This window comes from Sceloporus occidentalis, unplaced genomic scaffold (assembly GCF_023333645.1).
Source record: "Sceloporus occidentalis isolate IW3139 unplaced genomic scaffold, rSceOcc1.0.p SCAF_1, whole genome shotgun sequence".
NCBI lineage: Eukaryota > Metazoa > Chordata > Lepidosauria > Squamata > Phrynosomatidae > Sceloporus > Sceloporus occidentalis.
Window position 1 is genome coordinate 80,952,083 of NW_028316981.1, and position 13,968 is coordinate 80,966,050.

Below are 13,968 nucleotides of genomic sequence, written 5' to 3' on the forward strand. Positions count from 1 at the left end.
TCCCAAAATTCCCTAGCACTGAGCCAGGGCAGTTAAAGTGGTTTTAAGATGGATTATTTCTGCAGTCTGTTTCAGCTCTTACTTAGTTCACTGACAAGGAGCCTCATTTGGCTTTGGAAACCATATTTCTTGCATGCTTCAGTCAAAGCCACATACCAGTAGATCTTCTGTACAAATTCCTGATCTGGACCCTCTAAGTTTATCTTCAACAAATTGGAAGTGCACTAGTCATCAAGACTGCCTCCTTACATCCATGGAGCCATCATCTAAGCAAGACCTCAAATGAAAGAACCAACATTTCTCTCGTAAACCAAATTTGCAAAGCCACCCTAATGCTTCGATAGTACTGAATAGACAGAATTCTCACCATTTGCTGACCAAATTTTCAATAGCAAAACCCCCCCACTGAAATAGACTCTGACTTGCTAGCCTTGGGGAATACAAGGCTAGAGGCACACCATCTGGTGCAATTCAAAGGATGGCACAGCACAAACAATGACCACTTTGTTCCCATGGTGGGACCTACATATTCCTGAAACAGCAACAGCATTGATCAAAACTCTTTCCCTGCCCACTCAATAGGCCTTTACCATTAGGCAATGGCTACTTCCTTAAGCTCTCTCAGTCTGTGGGAAGCTGTGTATAGTTGTCTCAACTGGTGGGACATAGGGAACCTGGAAGTTACTGAGATGGCCCAATATGATAACTCAGAGTTGTAAGGGACTCCACAAGGCATTTGATCCAACTTGCTGCCTGTCCAGGAATCTACAGCTAAGCATCTTTGAGAGACAAAAACATAAAATCATAATTGGAAGATATTCCAAGGGTCATCCAGTCCAACCCCATGCCATGCAGGAAGATACAATCAAAACACTCCCAACATATAGCCAGCCAGCCTCTTTTTTAAAACCTACAACAAAGGAGAGTCCACCGTCTTCCAAAGCAGTCTGTTCCAATGTCAAATAACTCTTCTGTTCAGGACATTCTCCCTAATCAGCTGGAATCGCCTTTGTTGTAGCTTGACTCTATTGGTTTGAGCTCTACTCTTTGGAGTAACAGAAAACAAGTTTGCTTGATCTTCCATCTGACAGCCCCTCAGATATTTAAAGGCAACTATCAGATAAACAAGCTAAACATATTTGCTTCACCTCAAGGGATGCGAAGAAACAACATCATTCTGCAGTACCGTTTAACTTTGGACTGGTTCAGACATAAGGATTTTGGCTTAATAAAATATAGCTTATTAAGCAGAGCGTGGCCTCTCCATGTTACCCCCATGCTTCATTAATTCTATCTTCATTTGTTTAAACCACATCTCCTCATTAGGTGCAAAGAGGGAAAATGTGGTTTACTGATCATGATCAGATCTTGATTTCTTAATCTAAATAGTAAACTGATATCAAACCACACTTCTCCAGTTGAGATGTAATAAAAAATATGTAAGTGAAATAAACCATGCCAGAAGTGGAAGAGATAGTGTAAAAGAGAGTACAAAGACAAAATGTTCATTCTTGGCTTATTCAACCAAGTTTAAGATGTGATATTAAACCATCTTTTCTTAAAATAAGATTGAATCAGCCCTTTACCTAAAGCCAACCTCACATCCATCCACCCTCTGATCCCAACAAAGTTATTGGGTGTATCTCACATAAAACAAGTCAGGCAAGATAAGGGGGCTTTGGACTAATTCCTATGAAGAACAAGTTTCCCACATATTTTTGATATGGTAATGCCACTGCAAGGCCATTTATATGGCAGTTCTTTTTGCTCTGATTTGATAATTCCAATGGTCATGATAGCAAGATTCATCTATATATAGTATCATGTATGCTCAACCATGAAATGAGGAAGACAACTTTGCATGTCAAAAAATTACCATGGCACAAAAGAACAACCAGTGCTACCAGTCTCAGGGAGAAGACAACATGTTTTAGGGTACCCTTCAAGCTAATCCCTACAATCCCAGAGAGTCTCATTCCCTTACTTCAAACCAAACACATATTTGGACATAACAGATGCTGTGGCTGAAAGGTATCCGGACAAAGGATCTTGTGGGCAACCAAGCATGTGCATAAAACCCATTTGCCACCTGCCAGACAGTAATACACTGGAGTGTTGCTTCTTTCAAGATGGAAATTGGAGGACTGAAGAGTTATTTTGTGTACTTTAATCTCACATCTTCTAGCAAGCAAGCCTTTTCAGACAAAGGTCTGACAAAATACAACCTTTTTTTTTTTTTTGTAAATTTTGTTAATTCTTGTGTGAAGTATGAATCCCATCCTTCTGTTACCAGCCAGGCTTATTGAGTTGCCAACTTTGTATCCTGGGAATAAACCTACGAAGAAATGAGTGTAACCAGGTATAATCTATAGAGTACATATATGAGACAAGATATAGGACAGAAGGCTAGATGTATTAGAATGAGTGTATAGAATGTAAATAAGATAAGAGATGTGATCTATAATAACCTCTCCGCACCACAGGATGTGAGCAGATGTGACTAAGAATAACCTAGCAAATGTAATAGCCATCAGATACAATCAGAATGGCTGGCAGGCAAAGATTCTAAGTATAGTGAAGGTGGAGTCATATCTTAACACTTTTGCTTTGATTGGGTATCAAAAATGTGGGAACCATGAAGATCCTTCCTTTGATTTATTTTGATTGGACAACCGATAGCTTGGGCAAGACTAGGGAGAGAATAAAAGGAGCCATGGTAAAGCTGGCAGATTAGATTGCCTTTGGCAAGTCTGCAAAGTATATCCTGACAGACTGAGAAACTGCCCAAAAATGCTGAAAGATATGCTGAATGATAGACCATGCTAATCAGAGACAGGAAAGCTTTCCTCTCATCTAGGCTTATGCTGAAAGCCAGCGTGGCGTAATAGTTTTAGTGCTGGACTGCGACTAGAGATCAGGGTTTGATTCCCAGCTCAACCTTGGGCAAGTCACACTCTCTGGGCTTCAGGGGAAGGCAAAGGCAAAGCTCCTCTGAACAAATCTTACCAAGAAAAGCTCACAATAGGTTCACCTCAGGGTTATCGTAAGTCAGAAATAACTTGAAGGAACACAACAAGGCTTATGCTAAAACAGGGATATGTCCTATTATAATTGTAATGGATCCCCGTTAGAATATTTATGGATATAACGAATGCTATTAAGATTTAACAATGCTCAAGAAGATTAACCCTTGAATGCTTATGTAGTCACAGATGCCTGTTTAAGGATGTGTAGTGCCTCAACCAATAAAACAGTTTGGGGTGTGGTGGCTTACCAGTTAAGATGCTGATTCTGATGACTGCAAGGTCACCAAATCAGCAGTTTGAGACCCAAGTGCCACAGTGATGGAGAGAGCTCCCTTCACTAGTCCCAACTTTCGCCAACCTAGCACTTTGAAATCATGTAAAAGTGCAAGCAGATAAATAAGTACCACATGGGTGGGAAAATAACAGTGTTCTGTGCATTTCAGCATTTAGTCATGCTGGCCACATGACCACAGAATTGTCTTTGACAATGCTGGCTCCCTCGGCTGAGTAACAGAGATGAGCACCACCCCCTGCAGTTTGACATAACTAGACAATCACATCAAAGGGGAAACTTTACCTTTACCTTTTAATACCTAAACAGATGAGATAGAATTTCTTGATTGAAAGATAGATGTGGATATAATACAAGGGACAGAATTCTGTACATGTAAAACACTTTATAAAATGATTGTATAATGCCTTAACAACACTATGGAAAGTATGAAAGAACTTGATGATGATGATGATGATGATGATGATGATGATGATGATGATGGATAAATAGGTAAGTTACATGGTTTAAGAAGCATACTCTTCTTCTCCATGTTCCTCTATTACAATAGAGTTAATGTGCCTCTATTACAGTGCACCCTTGCTTTATGCAGGGGATCCATTCTGGACCCCTCCGCATAAGGCAAATAGTGCATATGCTTGAGCCCCATTGAAAATAATGGGGCTTGTGCATGATGTGCAGCACGGTGCGTGCACCACAGGCACACATGTCATTGCAACCCTATCAGAGCGGCTTTCAGCATAAGCTGAAAGCCATGTAAGAGGCACCTGCATATGATGCAGGCACACTGTACAATAAAGGTAATGTTCCTCTGTTACAAAGCATATTAAAGAGATCCAGATAAACTTTCAGTCCTCATAAAAGTGTAACATTTTGACAGCCACACGAAGTAATATAATGAATATATGATGCCTTACATACAAGAATTAAGAATGCTTAAGTGCAATGCGTAATGAAATGAAAGCAAGTGCCCAGACATTGATATGTTTGTGTTTCTCTCTAAGAGGACTGTATATGTTTGTATATCTATTAATGTACATAATAAATAGCCTAAAAGATTAGCAAACAGCCTGATTGATACCCACGCAAATGCCCAGAGATCTTAAGACTTTAAGAATTCTTAAGTGGAATGCTGATGTTAACTTGGCCTGTCTGATTTAATCATCATCATGGACTGGGCACTCAGCTGGTCAGGAACCCCAAACAGAATCTAGATTGCCTGACGAGTGGCAAGGACCCTCAACCCTTCAGTGTAAAGAGACAGGTGTGGGGAGCCAGGCCTGTTTCTCTTCCTTGCCAACCTTTTTTTTTCAACCATTTTTCCTAATGCATAAGATGATATTCATACTCAGGTGAGTTTATTATAATCATTTTTCTGTTATCTGAAAAGTTGCCAGTGATTAGCAGTTGATGGCTCATAGACCAGTACCAGTCCCGGGACCACCACTCTACATTGCACTGCTTTAGATACAGTGGACACTTAGTATCTATTGGGCTTTGTTCCAGGACCCCCTGCAGATTCAAAAATCCATAGATTCCAATGCCTATTAAATACAATGGCATAGTAAAATGGTGACCCTTATATAAATGGCAAAATCAAGGTTTGCTTTTTGAATGTTACATATTTTAAAAATATTTTCCAAGCCATGGATGGCTGAATCTATGGATAAAGAATCCATGGATATGCATGGCCAATTGTACTTCACTACGTAGTGGAGCTCCAGTCCTGGGAAATATCGTCCTTATTGAAATGGATCCAGAAAATCTATGCAATGCAAGAGTGAGAACTCTATATGTTTATAAATCCACCAGACCACGCAATGCCAACTAAACAAGGCACTAAAGAAATCCAAGGGAGTAAAACAACAGCATCACCCATTGCTTTGCATGTGCCTTTGTTTTCAAAAATTGCTCTGTCAGGTGGCCTACTAGATCTTCTGCAATTAAAGGCTGATTAAAGATCTTCTGCAATTAAATGCCTCGCCCTGCTCTCTCAGCTGACTGAATAAACTCCCAGGACCTGCACAATGTTTGGACGACTACAGATCTTCTTATCTGCATTGTGGAATACCTCCTACCATCCAGAGCACAGCTCTTCTGAAGAGGCTTGGTTATAGTTGCTTCTGCTGTCTGAGGCAGAGTGGATTAAAGTTCTAGCTTTCTCTGGTTAATTCGGGTTTCAGTAGGAACGCTATACCTTGAATTCAATTTGTAAACCGGTGTATAAGCCAGTGAGAACAACCCCGTTGACAGTCAAACCCACTTTAAATGTGGTAAAATTCTCTTGAGGAACGCTGCTTTATGAACAAAACAGTATGCAGTATAAACTACCCTTAGACTATTTCATGAAAATGCATGTATGTTTATGTCTTTATTACTATATTGATATACTGTGTCTCATGGCAACATAATGCTTCCAATGTAGTACAGTGTAAAGATTTTGTTGCATTTTGAACAGGCTGAAGTCTTCTTGTAGGCTATGGTTAAAGGGAAATGTTCCAAAGACAGAGTAATTTGCTCACTGCCTGAAGATGTTTAAGGGATGGAGATTAGCTCCCTGACTTTAAAAATAAAAAACGTATTTTTGTTTTTGCTGAAACACAGCTACCCGTGCTGCTTCTGGGATCTTTTCCTGTTAAGAGCAATTTATACCAAACATGAAAAATGTTCACATGTTACACTGAACAAACATGAGCAATGTTCACACTTGTGTGCACAGTAATTCTGATGGCTGTGAGAGTATGTCTCCTGAGGCAATCTAAAGCTGTGTAAATGAAAGACGTCACCACTTCTGTTACTCTCTACATGAAGAAGTTAGATTTGTGAAGAGGAAAGCTTTCTCTCTCCACTGAGGGTCTCCACACAATTTTAAACCCTGGAAATTCTGGCTTTAAAATTACACAGTGACTCTCAGAAACTGTGACAGAGGGGAAAGGGGTAGTATGCTCCCATTCCTCACATGCTAATCAACAATCTTTTAGAGATCTTCTGTCTACATGCATTAGTATACGATTTATGCACATAGGTACTAGAATCGTATTTAATACAATGTATGGAGCATTGGACTAGGACTCTGGAAACCAGGGTTCGAATCCCAGATCAGCCATGAATCCCACTGGGTGACCTTGGACACGTCATATGCTCTCAGCCTCGGGATGGCAATGGCAAACCCCCTCTGAAGAAACTTGCCAAGAAAACCTCATGATGGATTCGCCTTAGGGTTGCCAATGACTTAAAGGCACACAACAACCAACAATAACAGAGCAGATATTCAGCTCTCCTTGATTGGAATTAACATACATGAGGTTATGTGAGTGGAGAAATTCATAAAGCTTGTATAAACTCACTGCATGAATGCAGCATTGAAGAACCCTACCTACTGACATCATACACATGACATAGCCCCTTCCCTCACATATACAGAGTGAATGAGGAACCCTTGCATGTACACCTGTATGGATGAGGACCTCCAGTTAAGTGGGAATCGTGATGACAGTGTCTTTGATTATGGAGGTCTTTGTATGTACAATCACACACACAAAAGTCTCTCTGAAACACATGTTCATGTACTACACAGAACCATGAGCATGGCTTCAGTGAACAGGACTACTCCATATGTTCTGCATGGCAGAAACAATCCAGTTTGACACCATTTTAACTGCCTTGGCTCATTGCTATGGAATTCTGGGAACTGTACTTTTCCGAGACATTTAGCCTTCTCTGTCTGAAAGCTCTGGTGCCACAACAAAATACAGTTCCCAAAATTCCATAGCCCTGAGCCACAACAGATAAAGCGGTGTCAAACTGGATTATTTCTGCACTGTAGATGCAGCTGTAGTAACTTTTCAACAATGTCCCAATAGGTCATGTTCATTTTATGTAATCACAGTTACCTGTTTTAGGATACCTGGAGCACAATCCTTTTTGACCCTGGGCAGCTACTGCAGAAGAACTGGGAGAGGGGAAGATTTGTAAAGCAATTCTATGAGATAGTGAATTTATCTGAGAGAGGAAAAAGACAAAGGTGGCCCCAAGAGGTGGCTGTGACAAATGAACAAAAAGCCTGAGTTAGAATAGACATTTGAGCAGCCAAAAAATCACACACAGCATCTTTTGAGTCCAGAGGGTGACAAGTGTAGGCCTATCACTGCATTCTTCTAACCCAGGGCTGTGCAGCAAGACAGATCCCTTTGATCAGCAACCCAAAGCAATCTTTCATCCTCAATAACAAATTTAATGGACTTCATCTCCTACTTTTTATTTTGTTTTCACTTTATTTGGTGTGTTTAGAAATTTACCTTAAATTGCATAGTTATCCAAATTGTTCCATAGCCCCCTTCCCTTTCTCTCTATCCTCATTAAATAAATGGTCAGTCCTTTTTTTTACATTTGCATTTTTATTCTTTCATCGGTAGCAGTGCTTCTGGTGGACAGAGGCTTTTTATAAAGATGTATACAACAGGAGGAGTTTTATTTATAATAATATATGCAAAAAGGTAGCTTTTCAAGAGCACAGAATCCTATGGAAGCCTGAATATACTGGACATTTGGCATAGAGAAGCAGCAATACTTTTGTAAGAAGCTGCTTGGCTTTTCTTTTTTAAGTAATATATTCGGTGAAGGTCTAAATTAAACCATCTCTCATTTCTACTGTTTACATTTTAATATCTCAACAATGTTAAAATGCAATTTTTTTAATCGTATGTTATTTTGGGCAATAGAAGGCCCTACAGTGATCAAAAGAATAGGAGATTATCACCCAGAAATTCCTGCATGAACAAAGGTACATTCAATTACCTAGAAATAATTATTTAAGTGTACAGATCAGCAAGCTGTGCACAGGCACACTGAACATTACATGAGAATAACTGTATACAGCAACAACCTGTAGCACATGTACTCATGTGAAAGGAGGGTGGGATATAAATCCTTGAAATAATTAATTAAAATATGGTGGAATACCCTTGCCTTGGAGGCCCAAGTGACAGAAGCACTAATTTAATTTAGATGCCAAGTAAAAACATGGCTTTTAATCAAAGCCTTTATGCCTCACTGATTTCCTTAAAATGCTTATACACCTGATTTTAAACTGTTTTAATATTTTGAATCTCTTTTAACTTTTCTATTGTGTGTTTGATATGTTTCCAATCTATTTAAATAACTTTTGTTTTAAATTGTTTTAATTTGTTTGCATTGATTTTACCTGTATACTGCCCTGAGATCTTTCAGGATAGAACTAATATGTCAGCATCAGAATAATCTATTTATGCTCTGAAAGCAATGTTTGAATCATACAATCATACTATTGGATGAGACCACAATGGCCACCCTATCCAATCCCCTGCCATGCACAATAAATAATCAAAGTACTCCTGACAGATTATCATCCAATCGCTGTTTAGAAACCTCCAAAGGAGACTCCACCACACTCCAGCAGTATTCCACTGCTGAACAGCTCTTACCATCAGAAAGTTCTTCTTAATGTTTAGGTGGAAGGCCTCATAGTTAGTCATAGCCATCATTAAACACATCTTGCCCTATTACAACAGAACCAGCTAATACAGCAGGCAAAAAGTATTTGTTCACACAAAGCTGAGTCACAGGGGAATATCAATTTCTGAGCAAGTTTGACATCTGGATTGCAGGGCACTCCTATTTTAACCACAACATTTTCATGGGTTATATCAACTACTAAGGGGGAGAAACCACAAAAAAGTGCAGAGAGCCTTAGTCCTGCAGCTGGTGAACCACAAATATATGAAATAACCAAACAGGCCAGGGGTGGCTCCATGGATCTAACAGTAGATCTCTGATATTAAGTGGATTGGCAAGGATTTCCAGTTGTTTAACAATGGTAGCAACAAACTGGTATCTTCTATTATACTATGCAAATAAAGAAGCTGTGGCAGGAAGCAAATGGGTGGATTTTTTTTAATGCAGCAGGACTGCAAGCTCTGTTAAGTTCTTTAATTCTGCATGTACTGAATTTCTGCACCCACCTGGTGAACCAGATTTCTAGTAAAAAAATAAATAAATCTGTGAATCTGAAGTCTGCCCCTCACTGAAACAGGCAGATGAATGCAGATCCCCATAGCACAACTCCCCCAAGATGAAAAAACAAAAGTTGGAAGTGGTGATGGACAACAGACAAACTGTCCCAGCTAAAATCCTCTGAGATGTTTACCAGCTTTCTCAGAAAACCTTCAGAAAAATATGCTAATCTGTTTTTGGACCTCTGCTGGCTCACAGTGTTGGCTCAGGAGCACTGCCATACTGCTCCCTGCAAACTGTATATTCGTTTCATCTACTTTTGTTTTGTTATGTCCCACTGCACCAGCCATGGCAGAGCACTTACAACAAATTCAACAATTCTTCTGTACAAAGACACCTGAGAACAAGAGATGGCATCTGAGATTGGTGTGGGACAGCTACTGAATATAAAATAGAGGCACAAAGCAAAACAAAAGATCCAAACAGAAAAGACACTCTCTATAAGGCAGCTGGGTGGGATGGGATGAGCATACAGTCCACAACAATGAATACAAGTTTGATCAGAGTTAATGAACTTCTGTTTGCACACCTACAAAAGCTGCTAACTTTGGGCAGTGAGTTTGCTGAATCTAATATGATAGACTGCAGAATAATAATAATAATAATAATAATAATAATAATAAATACAATAATAAATATTATGTAATATGTATAGCCAGAAAATAACTCCCCACTCTTTCTGCTAAGGACTGGAAGAATTCTACAGTATTTTAAAATAGACCCAAGTAGTAAAAGCTTGAAGGGTGAGGCATAGAGCATAACACTCAGTGATAGAGCTGCAAACTTTGCTTACAAACCTTATATGAACCTGCCAGAACCTAAGATCTTCGGTTGAAGTCTTTCTCTCGGCTCCACCACTATCACAGGCTCATTTGGTGTGGACACAAGAGAGAGCCTTCTTGGTGGCTGTTCCCAACCTCTGGAACTCCCTTCCACAAGAGGCTAGGCTGGGTCCCCTCTCTGCTCTCCTTTCTTTTCAAACAGCACTTTTAATATGTAATATTATTGAGTGATGTGTTTTGTATGTATTTTATGATGTTTTTACTGTTGTAATCCCGCTTCGATCTGAAGGGAGAAGCGGGAGATATAAATAAAATTTATTATTATTATTATTATTATTATTATTATTATTAGCACCCAGGGAAGCTTCTTATAGGGGTGTTTGCGTGGGTAAGTTTGTTTTTTTAATGTATGGTAAACCTTTAATAAAATTCTAGTAGCTAACAATAACAAATCTTTATTATAATAATAGTTCAGGTTCCAAATGGGCCCCAGGACTCTCTGTATAAACAATATATAATGAAGTAGCATGAAGTAACTGTTTCATGAGGCAGATTAAGGGGAGCAACATGTCAACTGTTTAATTTGCTGCTGCTGTTGTTGTTTTGTATTTTTTATTAAAGATTTTCAAACAATGCAAAACAGTAAATTTAACAAAGGAGACACAAAACAGCTAAGTATGGATGTGATTTTTGTTATGAAAACAGTACACATCCTTGGGTATGTTTTTAATGGTTTTATATGTAATATGTAAGGATCTTACATTTTTTACTTGTTATAATAACATGGTGTTTTAATTGTGTTTTAAAATTGTACTGTTTTATTGTTGTTTTTAAGCATCTTTTCTTAACCACCTTGGTTCCAACTTGGGAGAAAGGCAGCATATAAAATAAATAAGTAATAAAATAAATACTATAAAAATATCAGGGTCAATCCTAAAGATCTCAAGTACTTAGACAAATAGGGAAGACCTCTGTTCTGACATGATGGCCATGCAACAATACTTGACTACATGAATAAATGGTCTAATTTGGAATCAGGCAGCCTCACATGTTGATGTACCAAATCACGTAAACCTGGAATCAGGAGATGATGATGATGATGATGATGATGATGATGATGATGATGGGGGAAGGGCACATTAATTATTTTCTCCTTTTCCCAAGCAAATTCACTTACTCTGTGCAATACTTGTCTCTAGTCTGCAGTCCTTTCCTCCTAAAGAGACTGAGGTCCAAAACACACTGCAGAAATAATCCAGTTTGAGACTGCTTTAACTGCCCTGACTCAATGCTAGGGAATTCAGGGAACTGTAGTTTTGTGAGACATTTAGCCTTCTCTGTCAGAGACCTCTGGTGCCCCAATAAGCTACAATTCCCAGGACTCCCTAGCTGAGCCAGGGTAGTTAAAGTGGTATTAAACTGGATTACTTATGCTGTGTGTTTTGGACATGAGTTGCTGAGCTGGCTGGTGTTTGCAGGCATATATCCGCTCATAGTCTGACTCTTCTTTCTTTCGATGGCTAAGGGAGGCTCCTTCAGTTTAAATGAATTTCTAAGGCACTAAGCAAGCCATCTGGGAGGCCTGCGCTGCCATATCCCCAAATTTGTTCCTAACCATGTTCTCCAGAGTCAATCAGCAGATCTCAGATATTTGTTTCTGATGAGGGCAGGATGCCCACACCAAGCAGGGGTAAATGTGGACTTATTTGTTCTCCCTGTGCCAGATGAGCCCTCAAGAGACACTACAGGGAAATGCCAACAGACAGAAAGTAGGCTGCTTTCTCTAGAATTTAGCAACTTCCTTTTGTGTGTCTTGGAAATGCTTGTATAAGTACGTATATGATTCACTTTTAAAAAAAAATTGTATAAGCATATGATTATTTTAGAAATTGGAGGCCAGGGAGCATTCAAAATTATAATGGGGCAAATGGTTCCCAAACTCTCATTAGTTCTCCTTTTTATTTTGTTCTGCTTTTAAAGGTCTGTAAGAACATTAAAAATCCACTGGGTGACCTTGGGCACGTCACATTCTCTCAGCCTCAGAGGACAGCAATGGTAAACCCCATCTGAAGAAACTTGCTGAAAAAACACTTTGATAGGGTTGTCTTAAGGTCGCCATAAGTCAAATATGACTTGGAAGCGCACAACAACAACAACAAACAACTGGAGAGAGCAGCAGCCACCACACAGTGTACTTGTTCTTTCCTATCTTCCACTAAAGAGTCAATACCACAAATTGTCCTCAAAGGATCGATTGTCATTTAAATAACCTCAGAGCAGACTCTCATAGAATCATGGAGTTGGAAGAACTCTGCCACTTTCCAAATTTTATTCCCTTCTCCTCCCTTCTATTTTTCACCTCAATCTGCTTTGGCACACAAGGTTTAGAAATCATTATTATTCCTGATAATGATGCTGTCGATAACTTTATATTATTATTATTATTATTATTATTATTATGCATAATAATAATTTATCATTATTATTGTTGATAATAATGATGCTCATAATTGTTATATTATTATTTTATGTATAATAATTTATTATTATTATTGATAATGATAGTGTTTATAATTTTATATGATTATTTGGTATAATAATAGTAATAATCTATCATTATTTTATTGCTAATGATGATGCTTATAATTTTATATTATTATTATGTATAATAATAATTTATTATTATTGATATTGATGATGCTTATAATTTTTATTATTATGTATAATAATAATAATGCTATCATTATTACTGATGATTATGCTTATAATTTTATTGATAATGATGGTGCTTATAATTTTATATTGTTATATATTATTATGAATAATAATTTATTATTATTATTATTATTGATGGTGCTTATTATTATTATTATTATTATTATTATTATTATTATGAACAACCACCTCCCTCTTACCCCCCACTCACTCACCCACCCACCTCGCCACCCCCTGCCTCCTCCCACTCAGGCCCAGAGCGGGGGAACCCAGACTCTGGAGACCAGGGTTCGAATCCCTGCTCGACTATGAAACTGGGCAGAGTCACACTCTCTCAGCCTCCCAATGCCAAACCCAGTCTGAACAAAACCTTGCCAAGAAAACCCCATGGTAGTAGCTTCACTACCTCCATAAATGGGAAAGGACTTGGAAGGCACACAACTAACAACAATAAACCTGCTCTTTCCTCCTCCTCCTCCTCCTGCTGCAAACCTGGCTCTCTGCCCTAAAACAGAGGGGCACAGGCGGCAGGGTTCCCCGCCCCCATCTCCCTCTGTCCCTGGTGTCTCACCCAGAAAAGCACATTGGAGGCGAAGAGCAGGTACTTGGAGCAGCAGCTGACCTGGGGGCCTTGGAAGTGCTGGGCTTTGCCTGGCATGGCGATGATGCCCGGCCGGCTTCACAGCCCCATGCCCAGCAATAGAGAGACAGAGAGAGCGAGGAGGACCGGCGCCCCCTAGAGGCACCGAGAGGCCACTGCCGCCGCCTGCAGCTCCAGGACAAGGGCTGGCCGGAGGAGACCAATGAGGAGCTGGGGGGAGGGGGGAAGGGCAGCTGGATGAATGGGAATCAAAGGCGTCAATAGAGGGAGTGTGGACCACACCAAGTGACACTCTAAAAGGGGGGAGGATCTCTCCAAACACTTACCTTTTGGCAGAACGGGGCTGTGGCATTCACCTGTGTTCCTTTAAAATGGTGAATAATAATAATAATAATAATAATAATAATAATAATAATAATAATAATAATAATAATAATAATAATATATTATACATAATAATATAATATATTATTATTATACATAATAATATAATATAATTTA

General features: G+C 39.1%; 1 protein-coding gene across 2 annotated transcripts in view; it reads right to left on the reverse strand.

Annotated features, from left to right (window-relative positions):
- The window catches only part of LOC149321709 (tetraspanin-17-like), a 32,936-nt gene extending 19,384 nt beyond the window's left edge, over positions 1-13,552 (reverse strand). The window contains exon 1 of one of the 2 annotated variants that reach the window (XM_089500861.1): positions 13,438-13,546. In XM_089500861.1, coding sequence (XP_089356987.1) covers positions 13,438-13,524 — 87 coding nt within the window. In that variant the 5' untranslated portion in view covers positions 13,525-13,546. Of the gene's footprint in view, positions 1-13,437 lie in introns of both variants that reach the window. The other variant, XM_089500870.1, reaches the window with a different exon arrangement.
- Positions 13,553-13,968: the final 416 nt, after the last annotated feature.